We start from the raw sequence: 20,891 nt of genomic DNA, 5'->3' as shown, positions 1-20,891 counted from the left end.
AACAGGCTTATCTTATTTAGTATTGGAGGTGTGTCCTTGCAAATGCGACTACTAAGCAAACCAGTGCTATTCAGAGTCATTATACATAATCCCTCTGGAGATGCTTTCTAAGTATATATTCTGTCTGATCAAGATATATTATGTAATTAGAAGTTTATTACATGATATCTTTATCTTCTTTGCCTTCTTCAGAATTTGCCTGATAGTGGATTTCACTACGCCTGGAGCATGATCAACCCAGATCTACTTGATGTTCACCTGCTTAAAATCTGCAACAGCTGAGCCACATTTTTAATCATCAAAGTAATGCCTTATTTGATTGGATGCAAACTATTAGCTGAGAAGCAGAAGACCATGAGATAATCAGAAAATGGAATGTCACTGGCAGATACTTCCACAGAGTCATCAAAACAAGCTTACTGAGGCAAGAGACTCAAACTCGGCAGGAAAACAGTATGATGACTCTGACTCACTGGCCAGGGAAAAAAGAGAGGGTCAGCTCTACATTTTTGACAGTAAGTTCTATACCAAAGGTTTTATAGAGAGCTTTAAATTTGGAGAAAGTGAAAAGCAAATTCTCTGACCTAATGTACTTAGAAATTCCTGTCTGATAATAAAGCTACTTAGCAAAGATGCTGCCACTGGCTAAAGTGTTAATTTGTAGTATTTGTGTACACAGACAGGCTTTTTAATATGCTTCATCTGTCACACTTTATAACAATTCTTAGTTTTGTGGTAAAGAAGACAGCTCCACCCACTTCCAGGTAGAGACAAACTTTAAAGACTACAGACTGCTTTAGAGAAAATTCAGTTCTTACAAAATAGCTTTAAAATAGAGTATTGCTTTCTATTTTCCATATTCATTTTTTAAGTTTAGCTATAAAATCTCATAAATTGGTCACTGATCTCAGTTTTTACTAATTTGAGCTAACCCCAAAACTAAAATCTAGGAAATAATCTAATATCAAAATATTAAATTCTCAAGTATCCCCCAAAATGTTTTGTAAACTGTCAAGTATTATCAAGATTATCTTAAGCCCTGGCCAGGTAGTTCATTTGGTTAGTGTCATGCCAGTACACCAAGGTTGTGGGTTCGATCCCAGTCAGGGTACATACAATGTGTAAATAAGTAGAACAACAAATTGATGTCTCTCTTCTCTCTCTCCCCCCCTCCCTTCCTCTTCTCTCAAAAAAAAAAAAAAAAAAAAAAAAATTATATTACAGAGAATCACATCAAAGCATTAATTAAATGCTTCTCTTGGATTTCACAACATAAAATAATATTCCTTTTAGCACTGAACCACCTCATTATTAATGTTATTGGCAAATACAATGTATCTTAAATATTTGATTAACAAAACTTAAAAGCAACATACTTCCATGTGGAACAGATACACCACAACAATTTTGATATTCCTTTAAGCTCCTTAAAAGTGGATGCTAACTGTATCAAAAAGTCTATTCCGCTTAAAGAGATTTTAAACAGAAACAAGGAAGTTTCTTAATAATCCAGAACCAGACAATAAGATGATGAGGATGCTGAAGGTTAAGTCCATGTGAGCTTCAAGAACGGAAATCATCCATCTTAGAATATTAGACATTTGCTGGCCTGAAGACCAAAGTCAGACTACAGGACACAGTGTAGGTCCTTTCAGTTCACATTCTGGTATTTTGGCACAAAATGAAGATAGGTCACAAAACCTATAGACATTTTCAAGTTTGTTTTTAAATATATAATAATTGAAGCAATCAGAATAGTGTATGGCTTATAATTACTTTGCCAGTTTAAGCAATAGGAAAAAAAATACATTTTTGTTTTGTGGTGACTATTTATTGATTAGACTTTTATTTTCCTCTTCACATTTTCGGTGTCTGTTTCCCACTGGTATCATCAACCAGGTCTCTCAGGCGAGATAAATGGTGCAAAGCCCTTCATTAAAAAGTATAAAACACATTGTAAACCAGTATTACGAACTGAACAGGTGACACAGACAGCAAGAAATGGTGACTACCTTGTTTATTAACTTCCAAGCTAGTGGAAGGAATGAACTCATAGAATAACAAGTATCATACTCTGAGGGTTTCTCTTTAGAAAACCTTGATACCTGAATAACTGAGGGTCAAAATAATTTATCTAAAATTCTATAAAAGCATTTACTTTTAAAAAATTATATTTTTGGCATTCATTTTTGCTTGTTCTTTTGAAAGTTTGACAAGGAAGCTTAGTAAGAAACAATAACAGGTATTATTTATCATCACACTTAACAAAACATTTTTTTTCACGTAATTTTCACAACACGTCTGTGAAATAATACTTTTTTGGTATACGGTGTATATCATTTCAGAAACAATGTGTATAGTTTATTTTTAACATGTACATTCAAGATAGCTAAAATTAAAAATAAAATAACACTAAAGGAACAGTTACACTTCTGAGGAAAACTCATTTTTATTGAGCACGGAGGAAACAAATGACAATTATGTTGAATAATGTAGCATTATACCAACAACCAGGTTTTCGTCAAAATAAAGCTAAGATTATAGGTTGGGTATCAGTGGAGAAAACTCAGTCATCTCTCAAACAAACCAGGAAGAGAGGCCCTTAACTTTCTAATCTTCCCCTGAAAACACTGTTCCAGTTTTTCCTCTCTATCCTTCAGATCTGAAGGCCACTCAGAAAGTGTCAACCGTATTAATCAACCACACTTCAGATCTCTGATAAGTAAGAAATCACGAAAAACATATAATACAACAATGTGTGCAGTAATCTCTATGGTTAATTTTAAGGTGAGCTAAAGGTGGTAACTACAACAACCTACTCTACAGTCTCTAACACAGGCTTAATAAATGAATATTAAATAAAATATATCCTCTACTTTACCCAGGATAAAGAGGTGGAGGAAACTAGTAGTATTAATAACTGTATTTTGTCTATTGCCCATTTCTCTTTCTTGGACACTTACAAATATAATTAATGAGAAGAATCTGGATTCTACTACCTTCTCGGCAACTTTAATTTCTGAGATTCTCATCTTCTTTAACTAAATGACAATAACTCACCCAGTTATTAAGCAATCAGATTAACTAGACCCTATCATTTCTACATCCTATAGTAATATCTCTCTACCTAAAGAATTATTTTCTTCCTAGAGACATATAGCTACGAGAAAAAAGATAATTTGTAAATATACTTGGGAATTATCTTCCTTTTTCTTTTCAGGTGTGTTATTTAACTACCTGTGATTCAAGAGAAAGAAAAAGGCAAGTGACTAGAGTCTTAATTTTACTTACTGTTTATGACCCCAATGGCCAGATTCCTTGGATTTAAAGGGTCTATGAAACTGAGTGGGGGGAGGGGGGGAATCCCCATCTTTATTTTCACTAAATACCATCTGTAAATTAGAATTCTTTCCATTATGCATATAAGCAATGGACCAAAATCTGTGACGTCATATGCCACAGAAATTGAAGATATTTTCATTAGTCATGCAGGAATCTTAAAATCTTTTAAATTCATCACTACTTCAAAATTATAATAGTTACATGATAGTCACAGAATTACAGTAAGTATCAAACCCACTACTAGAACACATGTTATCTAAGCCTTTCTGTCTATAGTTCATATGACATAACTGGCCAACTACTAGACAACTTTAAGCCTAGTTTGTTTATCCACTGAATACTGAGGTCTCACTGGTGACCCAGAAATTAATACTTTATAAATACAGTTGTCCCTCGGTTTTCAAATGTAACCTGTTCCAGAAGGCCATTCGAGTTCTAAAATGTTGGAAAACTGAGGGATCCACAGGCGACAGCTAGGCCTCCGGCAGAAGCCATATGGCATGTTCCACTTCCGAGGCATGTTCAAAAACCGAAGCATTTACTTCCAGGTTTACGGGTTCGTAAACCGAAATGCTCAACAACGGAGATGTTTGAAAACCAAGGTACCACTGTATTCCCTTTCTCTGATTGTTTGCTGACCAACATGTGAAATAAGTAAAAGACCATGCCATGACTTAATGCTTTTACTCAAGCGATGCAAAAGGCCTTCATATTTATGTTCTTACAAAATGAATTTTAACTTACCTATATTTTAAACGTATTGTCTTATTTTAAATGCATTAATAATCACATATTACTAATTAGGAATTTATCTTAATATTTTCATAACTATAATTCAATATAACTGGTTTCCTTTCTAATCCTAAGCAGTTTATTTTATTCCTTTACAAAACAACGTCTGGGAGAAAGGAAGGGAGGGAAGTAGAGGAGAGGGGTGCGGCATGATGGGAAGGAACGAAGAAGCTAAGTAGAAATGAAACCTCCCTTCCCTTACCCTCCACCTGCCCAGCTGAGCATAAAACAATCTACTTAGAGGAGTGCGCAGGGAGAAGCAGAGGCTGAAGCTGCAGGAGGGAATTATTATTTTTCTAAAAATGTGAAAAAACAGGCCAATGGGGAAAATATCGATTTAAGGGTTATGATATGACACTGACTACAGCCAAGTGAAATGGTGTTATGAAAGTAAAAATTAATCTTAGCTTTTCCTAAACCCAGTACACCATCTTCTGAGGGCACTTCATATTCACATAACCAAACCCACAATAAATGCCCTTCCCCTTGCCAATTAGGAAAGACATGTATTCGTCCCCATTTTTTAAGTATAATGTAGCCAAGAAAATAGGTGGATTAACACCCTTAGGGCATTCAGACCTACCTTTATATCCAGGCATTATATCTACTTTAGTTTTCTGTGGATAAGGTCAAATAACGAATTATTTATGATTATTACATTTATTCCAGAGGGAATATATGAAAATACATGTCACGAACAAGTTGTTCTTCCAAGATATCCACACCAATACTATCTCAAATTGTTGCTATTGTTCAAAAATAAAAGAGCATCAATTAAGACCATTCGCATTATATTTTAGGTGTCGAAAGGTTATCTCATTAGGTATTAAGAACATTTTAAATAGGAAATAACACAGGTTTAAAAGTAAACTTCAGGATTAAACAACATGTTCCAAGAAGCTAACTATACCTACCATACCCTTAGAACTACTTAATTCCATTTTGTAACCTTCTGATTTCAATCCAAGAGATGGCCAAAATGGATTTGCATCCATAACATATTCAGAAATTACTAGAATATACTTACTTTTGAAGTGACCTAGAAATGGGAACCATACTTTCCTTCCATTGTAATTTAGAGAAATCATCTTCTGAAACCTATTATTAAAAACACCAAATACAACAAAATACTGAAAATATTGTACAATTATAAACTTAAATGCTATTTAATATGTGATTTAAAAGAACAGTAAGAAATATTGTCTACTTTTCCAAAGAAATAATTCTAGCAAATAATTTTCAGTAAAACGTTAAATATTTTTCACTTTATAGTATAAAGAGAAAATACTGTAACTATTACTTAGATTCATCTTTCAATTGCCTAAAGTGTGCTTCTAAATGTATGTCCAATAAAAATCATATCTTGGCTTGAAATTATGACTTTAATAAACTGGGTTATGTCTCAATAATGTTTAGAAGGGGAAGGAAAAGAAAGATGGATTACATTCTGTATGTTAATGTTATGATCATTAGAATGGAAAAAGAAAAATTAAGAACTCCAAAGAACAGGCTGTGATAGTTCGTTCCCAAGAGTTAATCTACTCATTTGTAATGAAAACTGAATTTGAGAAAGCTTGACTAAATATCAACATCAAAACAAACAATGACAATAAGAACATTTATTAAGTATTTTAAAGTATTATTATCTTTAAATAATTTAAGTATTATTATTTAAGTTTTTAAAAGTTTTTATTATTAGGGCATTTTATTAATAAGGTATTTATTAAGCTTTTATCAGGTTCCAAGCACTGTAATAAGTACTTTATATAATGTCTCAATTTCTCAACAACCTATTTTACAGAAGTAAAAACTGAAACTAAAGAGGTTATTCTCTCAAGTTATGAATAAGAATATATTCATAAACTCTGTTCTACTGTGAAAAAACATTCAACCACTATAGAATAGTAGCCAAAAACAGAAACAGATTTCCGAATTCCTAGGAAACACACAAAAATTCAATGGTTTTAAAACAAAACTTTATGTAACTGTATTCCAAAGTCAATAAACACTTAGTACCAATATTAAATTTCAAATGACAAAGGTCTGTGGAGAAGTCTAATGTTGAAAGGTTTTCACCCTGGCCAGTGTGGTTCAGGTTTTAGATTCAACTCCCGGTTAGGACACATGTCTGGGTTGCAGGTTCATCCCCAACCCGGTCGGAGCACATGCAGGAGGCAACCAATCAATGTTTTTCTCTCACATCGATGTTTCTCTCTCGCTCACTCTCTCTGCTCTCTTTCTCTCTCCTTCTCCCTCTCTCTAAAAATCAATGAAACAAAAGGTTTTCCAGATCTCCCCAATTTATAAACACAAGTTGGAATATCTAGAACAATTTTGTAGGGAATTAAAACAACTCTTATAGTCTGTTCATACTATAGTTGTGGTATCATTGATAGTGTATTTATAACCATAAACTAAGTAAAACAATCCATTCATGGAAATACAACTGCAGAAATCTAATAGTATTCAATGTGAATAAGTTACTTTCTGAAAAAAAGAATAATACAACTCTACAACATGTGCTTTGTGGCATGTTTATTAACATAAAACTAGAGGTCAAACTAAAGAGAATCTGGAAAGAAATCTTATCTCTTCAAAGATCCCAATTCATAAATCAAGTTTGTGCTTACTTGCTTAATTTCTTCTTTTGGCTCTGTAGTTTTATTCTGATTAAAACTTTCTTGTACGGCTTGAAGATTAAATAACATTTGTTTCAGGGCTTCAACAGGACCATGATGTTTCCCTCCAGACAGGGTACAGCTCTAAGGTTAAAACAATGATCAATTAACCATCCGAATTTGGGGGCAAAAAGTTATATTTTGTGTCATTCTCCCCTGATACAAACTTAATACAAAAATCCAAATACATATCAACAAAGTGTTTTTACAAATTGTGCATAATTTATGACCTCCCCTTACCCAGTTCCCAGATCAAGTTACATAGTGACAATCATTATCATCAGTTTGGCATATCCTTTCCAGTCTTTGCTCTTTGAAAATGAATAGTACTTATTTATGTTTGCAATGCATTTAGTACATTTAAAATCATAGATTTTTAGACCTAAAACGGCTTAGACAGCAGGTAAACCAACCTACTCTTTTCAGGTGTGTAAATGGAGCTGGTTATCAGGTGAGCAAGAACTAGAATTTTAAATACAGTATTCTCTAGATACTTTTAAATATGTTTAACACATAGAATACTGGTTTTCCACCTCTTCATGGGTCACATATTCCTTGCTACCTAAAAAACATTCATAACTCAATTAGCATTGATCTTACCTGCATCCCAAGGATGCAACCGCACTTAGCCACATAAGGTGGTCAGGATTCTTTTAAGAGAATCTGTAAGGGATATTTTTGAACTTCTTTTAAAAAATCTTACTAACCTATTACTATTATTATTTTTTAATTGATTTGAGAGAGAGAGGAAGGGAGAGGGAGAGATAGAAACATCAATGAGAGAGAGACATCACATCGATCAGCTGCCTCCTGCACAACCCCTATTGGGGATTGAGCCCGCAACCTGGGCATGTGCCCTGAACGAGAATAGAACTGGGGACTCCTTGGTTCATGGGTCAACACTCAACCACTGAGCCACGCCAGCCAGGCCCAACCTATTATTTTTACATTATTCACATGAGTTGCTGTCTCCTGAAAACTATCCACAAAGTGGCAAATAGGCCTCTTAAGATGTCTTTGATGTAACTGATTTCAACATAGTATAATAGATGTATAATATATAGTATAATACATAATACAACTTCAAGTTAGAGGAAACTGCAGACTAGCATAAGAATATTAGAAACGGTCTCTCATTGGTGAAGAGATTCAAAATTAAGCATAACGGCTAAACACCACTTTCCAATAAAAAGAACGACGGTTCAAACAAAAATGGGAACCTGTCAAAAAGATACAGGAGCCAACCTGAAGAATTCCTTATGGCCTAAACTGGAACAATTTGAGCAGCAAAATAAATAAAAATATTGTATTATAAACCTAGAATAAAATAAATATCTATGAGTTCCTGATATAATAAACAAATAAATGGGGGAGAAGGAATATCCCTTCATTACACAAGAATTTCAATAAATAACGTCGAAGAACAGACAAGATCCCCCATGGGTAATAAAATTTGTGGATGGTTCTAGCTGGGTTTGCTCAGTGGTCAGAGCATCAGCCTAGGGACTGAAGGGTCCCAGGTTCGATTCCAGCCAAGGGCATGTACCTCGGTTGCAGGCTCGATCCTTGGTCCCAGCTGGAGCTTGTGCGGGAGGCAACCAATTGATGTGTCTCTCTCATATTGATGTTTCTTTCTCTCTTTCTCTCTTTCTTTCTCTCCCTCTCCCCCGCTTCCCGTCCTCCCTCCCTACCATTCTCTCTGAAAAGCAATGGAAAAAATATCCTCGGATGAGAATTAAAAAAAAAAAAATTAGTAGATGAAAGTTTGTGACTGCTTACATAGTCTCAAAGTATCTCCCCTAAGATATTTACTCATTACAAGGAGAACCGTAATTTTACTAAAGAGTAAGCCAGTAGAGACACCAAGTGTTCAAAATTAACAGTACAAATTTTAATGTATTTCCATAACTTTGTATATTATTGTATTAACATATTATTATGAATTGAATGTCTGTCTCCCCCTAGAAGTCATACGTTAAAGCCTAGTCCCAATGTGATAGTATCTGGAGGAGGGGCATGTGTGGAGCCCACATGAATGGAATTTGTGTCCTTATAAGAGACACAGGAGAGCTTGCTTTTCCTCTCTTCTCTCTGCCCTGTGAAGACCTGGAGAAGATGGCCACCTGCAAACTAAGAATCAGGACCTCATCAGACACTTTAATCTTAGACTTCATAGCCTCCAGAACTGTGAGAAATAAATGTTTGCTATTTAAGCCACCCAGTCTGTGGCATATTACAGCAGTGCAGACTAAGACACCTATCTATATATCAATGGTATCAATATATCATGAGCCCTCTGATATGATGCACTGAAAAGGACACACAGTGTGGTATCTGTTGCATTCTTGCCAAAAATACATAACCACATTCTAATCATGAGAAAACTTTATATTATTTTTTTAAATATATCTTTATTGATTTCAGAGAGAGGAAAGGAGAGGGAGAGAGAGAGACAGAAACATCAATGATGAGAGAGTCACTGATGGAGCCCACAACCCAGGCATGTGCCCTAACTGGAAATCGAACCCCAATCGCCTGGATCCCAGGTCGACACTCAACCGCTGAGCCACGCCCGGCCGGGCGAGAAAACTTTAGAATAACCCAAACTGAGGAATTATCTACAAAATAGCCAACTGACCCAGTATACTTTTCAAGTGTCAAGATCATGACAGACAAGGAAAAACTGAGAAATTGGAACAAACTGAAGTAGATTAAGGAGACATGACCAATAAATGCAACACTGAATCCTGGCTTTGGGTCCTGAAACAAGACATTGGTAGAAAAACTGGCAAAATTAGAATAAGGTCTGTAGTTCAAGTAACAGTACTGTACTTATATTATTTCCCTGTTTCTGATCTTTATACTATGGTGAGATGTTAACATTAGGTAAGCTGGAAGAAGTATGACAGGAACTATATGTATTATTTTTGCAACTTTCTGCACATATAAAATTATTAAAAACAAACAAACAAAACCACCCTGGTAATGAGGTATGGTCAGGAGAAAAAGGACCAGTTGGTTAGTATTTAACACTCATCCACCTCAAACTTAAAAATACTTCTGCAGAGTGGCTCAGTGGTTGAGCGTCGACCTAGAATCCAGGCGATCAGGGTTCAATTCCCAGTCAGGGCACATGCCCGGGCTGTGGGCTCGATCAATGACTCTTTCACCATTGATGTTTCTATCTCTCTCTCTCCCTCTCCTTTCCTCTCTCTGAAATCAATAAAAATACATTGGAAAAAAAAAAAAAATACTTCTGCAAATGTGTTCCTCTACCAGTGCTCCTTATCTAAGTAAATGACACCATTCAAACCTTTAATTGCTTGGCTCAAACATGTTGGATTCATTGTTTAAATGCTCACTATATCCATCCTATCAGATCTACCTTCAAAGTACATCCCAAGTCTAACCACTTCCAACCACCTCCCATGTACCCGCCCTATTCAAGCCTCTATAATCCCATCCTGAAAGACTGGAAAAACCTCCAAACATTTCTGCTCCTCCTCCAGCTCCTCTTACGTCTATGCTCATACAGCTGCCGTTTCATATTTTAAAATGTAGACCTGACAACTTTATTCCTCCACTCAAAACTCTCCAGTGACTTCTCACTCAAATAAAATGTAAAATTTTCATTCCACAGCTCAAAAGTCCCTACATGATCTGGCCCCACCTTACTTCTCCATGTTACCTTTTAGCATCTTTTCCTTGTTCCTGCTGATGAAGCTACAATGACTGGACTCTGACATTCCTTGAATATGCCACACACATTTGTGTAAACAGTCATTTCTGCAAGGGTATCTGACTGATTCACTCATTTTAGGTTTTCGCTCAAACATCACCTCATTAGAGAGGCCATTCCTGACTACCCAATTTAAAGTTGTACCCTCATTTCTCTTTTCCAATTAACTTTTCTTCATAACTCATACAATACTCCCTTATACAGTACACATTGTACTTTTCTTTAGTTCGTCTCTCCAGCTAGAATAAAAAAGCCAAGAGGTGAGGGTTTCCCCTCTTATTCACTGCTAGGAATACAGTTCCTAAAAAAGTGCTTGGTGCCCAGCCGGGCGTGGCTCAGCGGTTGAGCGTCGACCTAGGATCCAGGCGATCGGGGTTCGATTCCTGGTCAGGGCACATGCCCAGGTTGTGGGCTCGATCAATGGCTCTCTCACCATTGATGTTTCTATCTCTCTTTCTCCCTCTCCTTTCCTCTCTCTGAAATCAATAAAGATATATTTAAAAAAAAAAAAAAAAAAGTGCTTGGTGCTCAAACATTTGTCAAATAAATATTTGATAATTAAGCTTCACTTACTCAGCACCTGCTATAGTGTCTTATATAGAGCTTTGAGGTGAGACATATTCTGACAGCCTCTACTTTCTATAGTAAATTTCACTGGAGAAAAAAAACACATTTTATTAAAATTTTAAGCTAATTTTTTAGTGTTCAGCCTCTCAAATCTTCCAGGTGTTAAGACCCCAAAAGCATTATTTCAGTACTTAACACCATGGCTTACTTATATTTCTAAGTCAAAATGTGTATCATTTCTTATGTGCACATATATACATTTATACTTTATTTGAGGGCTTACGTGCAAGATGCACATATGCTGAGTTAGTAAAATTGGATAATAACTTTCCTATCTTAAAAATTATAGATTTATAATTGTATTTTAGAAACACAACTCTCAATAATCAGCTGCCCTATAGGAAAATATAATTTACTCTATAATGGTTCGTTTTATGTTTTCCAGAAAAAACAAGAAAAACAAAACACTGTAATGACAATTTAGGTTCTCTGTAAGAGTTCAATCCCAGGTCCCTCTACTTTAGAATACTAAAGTAAAATTATCAATAATTCTAGAAGTGATGGTTTAATGGATGAGTGTTAGGGAAGAGGGGATATGGGTCATTTTTTGTTTTATAATACCTAAATAACTTAGAAATTCATATCTATATATTAATTTTTTAATAAGTTAAAAAGATTTACTTCACCTACCTGATTATCATCATTTAAGAAGTCTTCAAGGAATCCTTTAGCACACTTTGCTCTTGAAGCTTGTTGAGGACTGTCATCAGAGTTAACAGGAACAGGAGATTTGCTAAATAGGATTTAAGATACAAGTTAGCAATTAAGTTCCCAATTTATAAAAATTAGACAGTATATAACTGAATGGTTATCGTTTAAATACAAATGGTCACAAAGAAATAACCATTACAGATATGATTCATATTGATGTTACTTGGTAATTCTCTCATCATCTTCCTGAACTGACACCAGAATCTAACCCTCCCCATCTCCTTGCTTCTCCTTTAAAGCTTCAAGAAAAAAACTTAAAAAAAATTGAAGACATTAGTCTTCAACTAAACAAATAAGCCTTCAACTATAGGCTATGCTCTCAAAGCTCACTTGTTTGAAATAAGCAGTGCATTTTTCAATTAAACACTGTTAGGCGGGCCGGGCATGGCTCAGCAGTTGAGTGTCAACCTAGGATCCAGGCGATCGGGGTTCGATTCCTGGTCAGGACACATGCCCAGATTGCAGGCTAGGCAGCCGATCAATGACTCTCTCATCATTGATGTTTCTATCTCTCTCCCTCTCCTTTCCTCTCTCTGAATTCAATAAAGATATATTTTTAAAAAAACAAAACACACTGTTAGTTACCCAAAACTCCCACAAATTTATAAGATTTTCTACTGGGATGGCAGTTATACACTCTGCCATGTCAAAGCAATAGGACAGACATCCCAATACAGAACTGGCATTAACAGAAGACAGATTAGAGTGGAAAAATAACCAATTTTGAAATTTTAATTACTGAGTTCAAATCCCAATCCCACTAACTATATGACCCTACATAACTTACTTATCTGAACTTCAATTTCTACATTTGTAGTCCCACTTATCTCACAGAAGTATTGCATAAATTAACTCCATGTACCTGGTACATTTAATAGATACTCAATAATTTTTTTTCTTGATATAAGGAGTAACAGAAAAAGGGGCATCCCCAGCAAAAGAAAGAATTTTCCCAAAGCCAAATTCTATTAGTCACAGAAAATAAACTCATTCTATCTTTCTTTCATTTATATATCAATATGAAGTGAGTTTCTAACTCAAGTACTCAGATATCTAAGTGTCTTTTTATAACACGTAAATGTCACAATTTTTCTTAATTAGCAACATTTCATTATTGCCTCATTTGATTTGTAATTCACTCTGAGTTTTTTATCGCTCTCAAGTAGTCTTTTCTCCCATTCTTTATCAAAAAGAGTTTGTACATCCACCCACCATTATCATAAGCATGTTCCGGGATTACTGAAAATGGGTGCTGGGTACATAAGGATTCATTATACTACTCTTGTACTTTGTATTTGTTTGAAATTTTCCATTATAAAACTTAAGCAAAAAAAGCAATTATTTGGTTGTAGTTGTACTTGATCTTTTAGTATATTACTTTGAATACGTCCAGGTCAATTTTTGTTTTTATGACAGATTGATAATAATTTGTCAATGTCATACTGAGGCCAGGTCTATTCCTTCTTCTCACAATCCATCATTAATTTTATATACAAACATACCCATCACTATATGAATCTAATCTTCTAAACATCAACTACTGTATGCAAGGGCCAAACCACTGATAATATCAATTATACTAGTCAGAAGTTATATTATCTAATTACAAAATACAATAAAATTTTTACTCTTAAACATCTCTGATTTTATTTGCTCACTCACTTGGATTCCAACTGAAAGCAAAGTATCGCGCTATGGTATTTTACAAATACACAGAACAACTGATAAAGAGAAATTAAGAAATAAGAAAGATAAATTTAAATATTAAATGAGGTAATTATTCACCCATTTTTAAAAAAGATATTCTTGAACCAACAATTGAGAAATAAAGCTAAACAAAGAAAGAAATGTATTCTGATCACCACCACAATTACAATTTACAAGATCATCATGTCCTGACTTAAGTACTTTGCATTTACTTTCTAATCAACTGGAATCTTCACAAAAACATCATAGAAGAACTTGTACAAGACCTTATACAAAGTAGAGTTATACAAAATAGACATAACTTATACAAGATCTCAGTGAAGAAATGACAGAGCTGGGATTCCAAACCAGAATCATAGTCAGTGTGCATATTTAAAATAAATTTTAAAAAATTAAAAAGACATTCAACTGAGAAGTAATCAAGAAAAGGATCCAGAAATTAACAAACTCCATCTATGAGAAACTAAAAGTTTAGACAACTGAGTATAATAAATATCAAAACCTAAGGAAGGATATAGTTACCAAGAATGCATTTCTGGTAAGTCTAAATATACTATCACTAAGAAAAAGCTTTCCAATCTAAGCTCCTAATCCTTACTCTAAGCTCACATTCACAGTTATCTAGGTGAACACTTTTTAAATTATTCTGAGAAACTATGTCATTGAAAGGTTATATACAAAAATGAAAATAATCTTAGAAATTGTAAAAATTTATACAATAGACAATCTAAAAAAAAAATGGACCATCATTTAAGGAAAATAATGAACAAAAGAGAGAGTAAAATGTAAATGAAAAGAAATGGATAACTTGAATATATGAAGAAAATATAGAGGGAGAAAAAAAACTCAGAGTAGAAAGTAATAAGAATTTCATAGCCCTCCTCCTTCTACAAAGTAGTTGCTTTTGGTTCTAATTCCTCATAATAAACATATATCAATATTTTATAGTGCAACAAAAGGAACATATAACAAAGACAAAAGTTACATAATGTACCTAAGTTATGAAACATTACACCATCTTGTGGTAACAAATGAAAAATGCAATATAAAGCAAAGCAACACTGAACACTATGTTCTACAAAATTACCAAGTTATTACCATTACTAATTATCATTAAGTTATTTTAAAAATAAATTAGATGTTCACATATTTTTCATTTATAAAACTAATGACCTTATATGCTTTTTCCATTACAATGTACTTACAAAGTAACAGGAACATTTTCCCATGATCTTTCTGCTTCAAGTTTATCTAATGAACAGGGACTGTCATCCTGCTTCACAGACTTCTGTAATTCTTCAGTACAATGCTCTAGATTTTTCTTGGCCTTCAGGATAAGCAATTCAATTTTGTCACCTATTTTAAAAGACTACATTAATTCAGAAAAAAAAATAAATGCAAAGCATGACAAAAATCTCACAAAAGCAACAATTCTGATAACTTGGAATATATATAGGGTGTCCCAAAAAAATGTACATACACACTTTGAATAATTACAAAGGCAGCGTTTATTAAAATACATTTCATTTTCAAAATTGAGCTATCAGCTGTTAAAGTGTGCATACATTTTTTGGGACACCCTGTAAATATCTATAAAGCAAATTATGTCAAAATGTGACATTTTAAACAAATAAAACGGAGAAAAGACATTTTCTAGTTACAAAATGCAACTTAAATGAAAACCATTAAGTTCATAAAAGACACAAGAATGTAACATAAAGCTCCTAGATATTAGGTCAAATTTACAGCATTTTCTTTGGTTCTTAAAATCAAACAAAAAACAATTACCATTGAATGGCTTTTTGGATTGTCCTGGGAGAAGTGGATTCTCACATTGACATTGGCTATGTTCAGAATCACATTTATATTCATTAACTAATCCTTTATCACCACTCAAGAAATCTGAAATGTTTGAGGGGTCAAAAGAATATTCAAAACAATCTAATTTATTCATAAGTCGAGAAGTTCTTTGTGCCTGATAACTATGTCTTGGGGACCACTGCTCTTCTTTAAAAAATTTAGAAATTCTTTGACTATTTGTGTCAGGTAGCAAGTCTTGATTGTGGAGCCAGACTGGGTATTTGAAATCAGGTATACTAGTTATCCCTGAAACATTAAGGTCAGATTTCTGGCCAGTGAGCCATCTTGGGTAATTCTTTTCAAGATTGTGTTCTGAACTGTTCTTGAAAGAAGATTTCTTAAAAAAAGATGGTTCAGAAATACATTTATTGGTCTTATTCACAAGTTTTAGGTTTTTTAGCCTTTGACACTGCTTTCCATTTATATCTGTGTATACAACAGGAGTAACTAAGTTATCCTTGCTCATGGCAGACAAGGGTTCTTGAAAATTTTGATTGTTTTCATTGCCCAATGAACTCAGTCTTCCAATGCATTTCTTGGTTTTCTTGCTAATTCGGTGTCTTGGTCCAACACAAGTAAAAGAAAACGATCCATCTGCTGGAAGTTTTAATAGATCATCAGTTGTTAGGCTAATAGAATCTATGTCATTAATAGTCCGTCTTCTAGAAGATAAGGACAAGGAGCTTTTTTTGTGATCAAAATTTTCAAAGCCTGAAAAACAAAGCATAGTTCTGTTTATCTTCCTATATCAAATATAAAAATACTTCAAACTACTCAAAATATTCAACAGTAAATGAGAATTAAGAATTTAAGAACCATTTTTGCCACTTTCCCATTATCTTCACTAAAGTTTTGATTAAAAGTATAAAAGGTTGATGAAACAGATGTGCTTTTTTCCCTCACATCTCAATTTGTTGTAGCTAATTTCTACCCTTTTTTCTACAACCTCCTGAATTTTCCCATGTTCTTTGATTTACTGTTTCTGCAACTTTTTTCACCTAGACATACCTAATGCACTAATGCACTCCCATTAATATTGCTCACTACATACTGGCTGCAACACAGGGGAAAAAATAGGTGATTAAGTTACGTGGAAAAAAATTTGCTTTCTTGACTACTAACTCTGCAATAGCATTAACGCACAGCGAACAGCTGTTCTAATTCTCCTCATCTGGAATACTGCCCACATCCTTCTAAGAGTTGAATGCAAACTTTTTCCACACTAGGACTAATCCGTAAGTGCTCAATAACTGGGTTATCAACAAAGTCATGTTCCACACCTGTCTTCATAAAAGCCTTACCAAGGGAAAAACTCTTAATGTATTGTGAATATTATTGTCCCATAGAATACAGATTAGGAAGACTAATAGAATCCTATGCCATCACTTGGAACTGATGAAGTATCAACTAAGAAAGGCTGAGATTCATTTAAAGTCATTAAGCTAGTAAATGAAAGCTAGAACCACCAAGTCAATGCTTTCTCCATTATGCCATAATAAAATGGCTTAAGAATTTAGGATCAGCCACCTGCTATAATTCATCAGATTCCACTCCAATGTCACAAGGGGATCTTAGCTGAAAATTCCTGAGAACCAGATAATTACAGAACCTTTTAAGAAATATATCCAGATCTCAACATTAAAAAAGTAATTTTTACCCCCAAAACCAAAAAAAAGCACCTAGTTTTCAAAGGCTACAAGGCATCTCTCAAATGCTTTAAATCAGTGGACAAAAAGAAAACAGAATACAAGCATACCATTGTGTGGTTTATAAATATAGTTGAATTCTGGCATATTAGCAGGACGTTTATCAATGTTAATCTTTCCAGTGCTTACACCAGGATACATCCGGCTTAGATCAAAATCATCAATATAGGCCTGTAGAGCCTGAGATGCAGAACGGTACAGTTTATCCTTATACTGAACTGAGCCATCAGGGTTAGAGGAATTACTACCACTCAGGCTACAGCTTGCTAACAGAGAAGAGACTGATGATTCCCGAGAACAAGCTCTGAGTTTTGTATTTGGTTTTGCCATGCCTTTCTCACAATGGGTTATTTCTGTTCATTTCTCTTAGAAATCACTGCAATAAAAAACAAAAAGTTAAGGTTCCAAGTAAAAGAAATAATAGGCATACGCAGAGAAATTACTAAATATATAAACTTTTTATAATTTTCTTTAAAGAATAAAATCCACCATCTGTAAGTCCTTTTTAGGCTATACACATTATAGATTTTCTATTATTTTAATTATTGTGAATTCCTTCATCATTTATCTAGAAAACATTTATTGAGTACCTACTATGTGCCTAGAATTATGTATACAAAAATTATGAGAGAACATGCATGGAAAGTACCAAGGAAAAAGTACTCACTTTTTTAAAAAAGTCCTAAAAACTACAGATGTAGATACAGTCTTTTCTTACGGTGATATATTCTATGACATCACAATACTTGACATTCCCCTCCCTATACATAGTATTTTTCAATTCATAAGCCTACCACCATGCACTGCAGATAGGTCCTCAATAAATTTTTAAATACATCAAATGAGGCATTAGAAACAAGAAGGAACAGTGGAGAAGAATGCTATAAATGCCAATATGTAAGTGTAAACAACCCTTCACGCCAAAAAACTTGAGAGACTAAAATATAGAGAAATGAATAAGTCATACCATAAAATGAATGTGCAAAATGCTTTTTTCCTAAAACAACACTGTTAATATTTCCTGACCTTCATTTTTGATACTACCCTCACTATATTCAAGTCATATATTAAACACAGAATAATCAGGCCATTTAAAGGAGACTTAAATAATTAGAAGACTGACAATATATTCATCTTACTGTTTGTGCATCATTAAAATCAGCAGAATTCCTGTCCACCCTAGTATAGGAATAACAGGATCTATATTTGAAATTCTAAGAAATAACAGAATAAACAGGCACTACTTCAGTACATGATATGACAGTATTTTAAAATTAAACAAATGGATTTTCTGTACTGAAAAATAAAATATTAATGTCTAGATCTTAATACATGCTATGATATTATAAAGTTCCTATGTTTAAACTTTTGGCTACATTTTGGGAATGTTTAAGTTATAACAACTTTCAATATAATCTTAACCGTCAAATTTTACTTTAAAATACTGAAAAGTTTTCCACTCAAGAAAGTAAAGACAGTAAAACGTCATCCTGCTTCTCAGCCTTAAAGTATGCAACTGCCTTTAGAAAAGGGCTGACAGCAGTGAGTAGAAGCAGCAGAACATCAGAGGTTTGGCCTCTTTGACTTTCCTGAATGCTGTAACATTGGTGTAACACTATTAGACAATTATTCACGGTAGCCAAGGCATGGAAACAACCTAAGTGTCCTTCAGTGGATGACTGGATAAAGAAGATGCGGTACATTTACACAATGGGGAATACTACTCAGCCACAAAAAAGGATGAGATACTGACGTCTGCAACAGCACGGATGGATCTCCAGAGTATCATGCTAAAGGAAATGAGTCAGACAGAAAAGGACAAGAGCCATATGATTTCACTCATGTGAACTATAAAGCACAAAACAAACAAACAAAACAAACTCACAGACACACAACAGTATGGTGGTTACCCCAAGAGGAAGTGGGAGGGAGGGTAGTAAAGGGTAAAGGGGTCAAATACATGGTGATAGAAAGAGGCTAGGCTCTAGGTGAGAGCACACAATGCAATATACAGATAATGTATTATAGAATCCTACACCTGAAACTTGTTATGAACCAATGTCACCTTAATAAATTCAAGTGTGTGTGTGTGTGTGTGTCCGTGAATGGCTACGCGAAGTCAGCTTGCCCTTTCTCTACCCTACTCACTAGTGATGTTTAAATTTTTTCAAATGAATACTGTTTGAATATTAAGCTTGACCAAACGTTTTCTGCCTCATTCAAACACAGTATAGGTTACCGGTTTTAATTTTACAAAACCTCAAAAAAAACAAAACCCTCAAAGGCACAGTTGATGGATTATAGTTCTCAGTAAGTGGGTAGTAACATTCCTCCTAATTCACAGGAGGCAAAAAATAAAATTTAAAAAATCCACAATTGAACTTCCATTGTGGAAAGTTTCCAGAAGTATACAAAAGTAGAAAAAAAGTTTAATAAACTCCTATGCAGCCATCGCCCTGCTTCAAACAATTACCAGCATACCCCAACTTTTTATCTACCCACTTCTCCCACAGGATTATTTGGAAGCCAATCCCAAATGTCTTACCATTTCTTCCGTAAACACCCGTTCGTATCTGCAGTAGGAAATCCATCGTTCCGAACAGAATGTTAGACGGATGGCAAGAAATTTCAACTACCTTTAATTCAAAAACACAACGTTCCGTGTTCAGTAAGCAATGGGAATAGCTCACAATAAATTCACAACTCTTAGAAACAACAGCTCTGTGATTTATGTGATGAACCCGAACATCTGTCTACAGCCTGCTGGACAAAGAATTGACAAGGCGGGAGAGCCGGGGCTGCGGGCGCCCCGCCCCGCCAGAGCATCCCGTCCCCTCCGCGGCGCTGGGTTCACTCCGACCTCCCGGTTCCAGGAAAAGCCCTCCCCGCGGGATCCCAGCAAATCACAGACACAGGTTTCAGAAACCACCCTTCAGGCTACGACAGTTAGCGTCCCGGGGAGCGGATGGAGATCCTCGGGGGAACGGCCCAAAAGCCCAAGCCCCCACCCCCCACCCCCGCTTCAATGGACGCCTCTAGTCTCCTGAGGCCCACGTCAGGTCCCCTCCGTCCAGTCCCGCGACCCTCCCCCTAAAGCGGTTCTCTTTCCCCAGGGACTCTCCCGCTAGAGACGTCTTCCCTTCCCCTCCCCTCCCCTCCCCGCCACCTTTCCGTTAGCCTTTCCCTCAGGCTGTCAAGGGATGGGACGCCCCTCGAGAAAACGGCCCCTTCTAGGGCCGAACCGGCCGACGAAGGTCCAAAAACAAAGAAAACGCACACTCCCACATCTCCCCGCCGAAAACCCTGGCCTGTCACCCGGCGGGAGACGCAACAAAGCACCCCCGACCCTGGCACCGCCGAGCCTCAGACTCCGCTCACTCGGAGCCTCCTCCGCCCTCGCAGCGGAACGCGACACCCGCGCCGGCTTTCAAACTGACCCAACATGGCTCCGACTTGCGGTGCGCAAGCGTGGTGCTCGGGCGCCCGGGGCGAGCTGGGCGAGGGGCGGGGGCGCCGGAGGGGAAGAGGGGCCGCGGGGCGTTTGGTCGCACTGCCTGCTGGGAAGTGTAGTTTTTCCTTCCTTATCTGCCTGGGGTGGGAGTTCTGGACTACGTACGTCCACGTCGCTGCCGCGCATGCCCTCCCCACCGTCACCGCTCTTCGCGGACAGTCTGCGCGGAGGACCGGCTGAGCCTCGGTTTGCCGGCTCCTGGGGCTGAGTGAGGGGAC

At 35.8% G+C, this 20,891-nt stretch overlaps 1 protein-coding gene across 2 annotated transcripts; it reads right to left on the bottom strand.

Moving 5' to 3' along the window:
- Nucleotides 1-1,203: 1,203 nt before the first annotated feature.
- On the bottom strand, nucleotides 1,204-20,208 carry C7H18orf54 (chromosome 7 C18orf54 homolog). 2 transcript variants are annotated; one of them, XM_016225101.2, is made up of 8 exons: nucleotides 19,708-20,208; nucleotides 17,213-17,538; nucleotides 15,385-16,167; nucleotides 14,802-14,952; nucleotides 11,809-11,911; nucleotides 6,765-6,896; nucleotides 5,162-5,232; nucleotides 1,204-1,930 (listed from the first exon to the last, which is right to left on the bottom strand). In XM_016225101.2, the coding sequence occupies exons 2-8, from the start codon at nucleotides 17,490-17,492 to the stop codon at nucleotides 1,858-1,860; spliced, it is 1,593 nt and encodes a 530-aa protein (XP_016080587.2). In that variant the 5' UTR covers nucleotides 17,493-17,538; nucleotides 19,708-20,208; the 3' UTR covers nucleotides 1,204-1,857. The 2 variants fall into 2 exon arrangements, with proteins under 2 accessions (XP_016080587.2, XP_016080588.2); XM_016225102.2 differs by lacking the exon at nucleotides 17,213-17,538 and having other exon boundaries at nucleotides 19,708-20,207.
- Nucleotides 20,209-20,891: the final 683 nt, after the last annotated feature.

This window comes from Miniopterus natalensis, chromosome 7, assembly GCF_054644295.1.
Source record: "Miniopterus natalensis isolate mMinNat1 chromosome 7, mMinNat1.hap1, whole genome shotgun sequence".
NCBI lineage: Eukaryota > Metazoa > Chordata > Mammalia > Chiroptera > Miniopteridae > Miniopterus > Miniopterus natalensis.
Note: the sequence above shows the minus strand (reverse complement) of the source record. Positions and strands in the feature narration are given on the sequence as shown.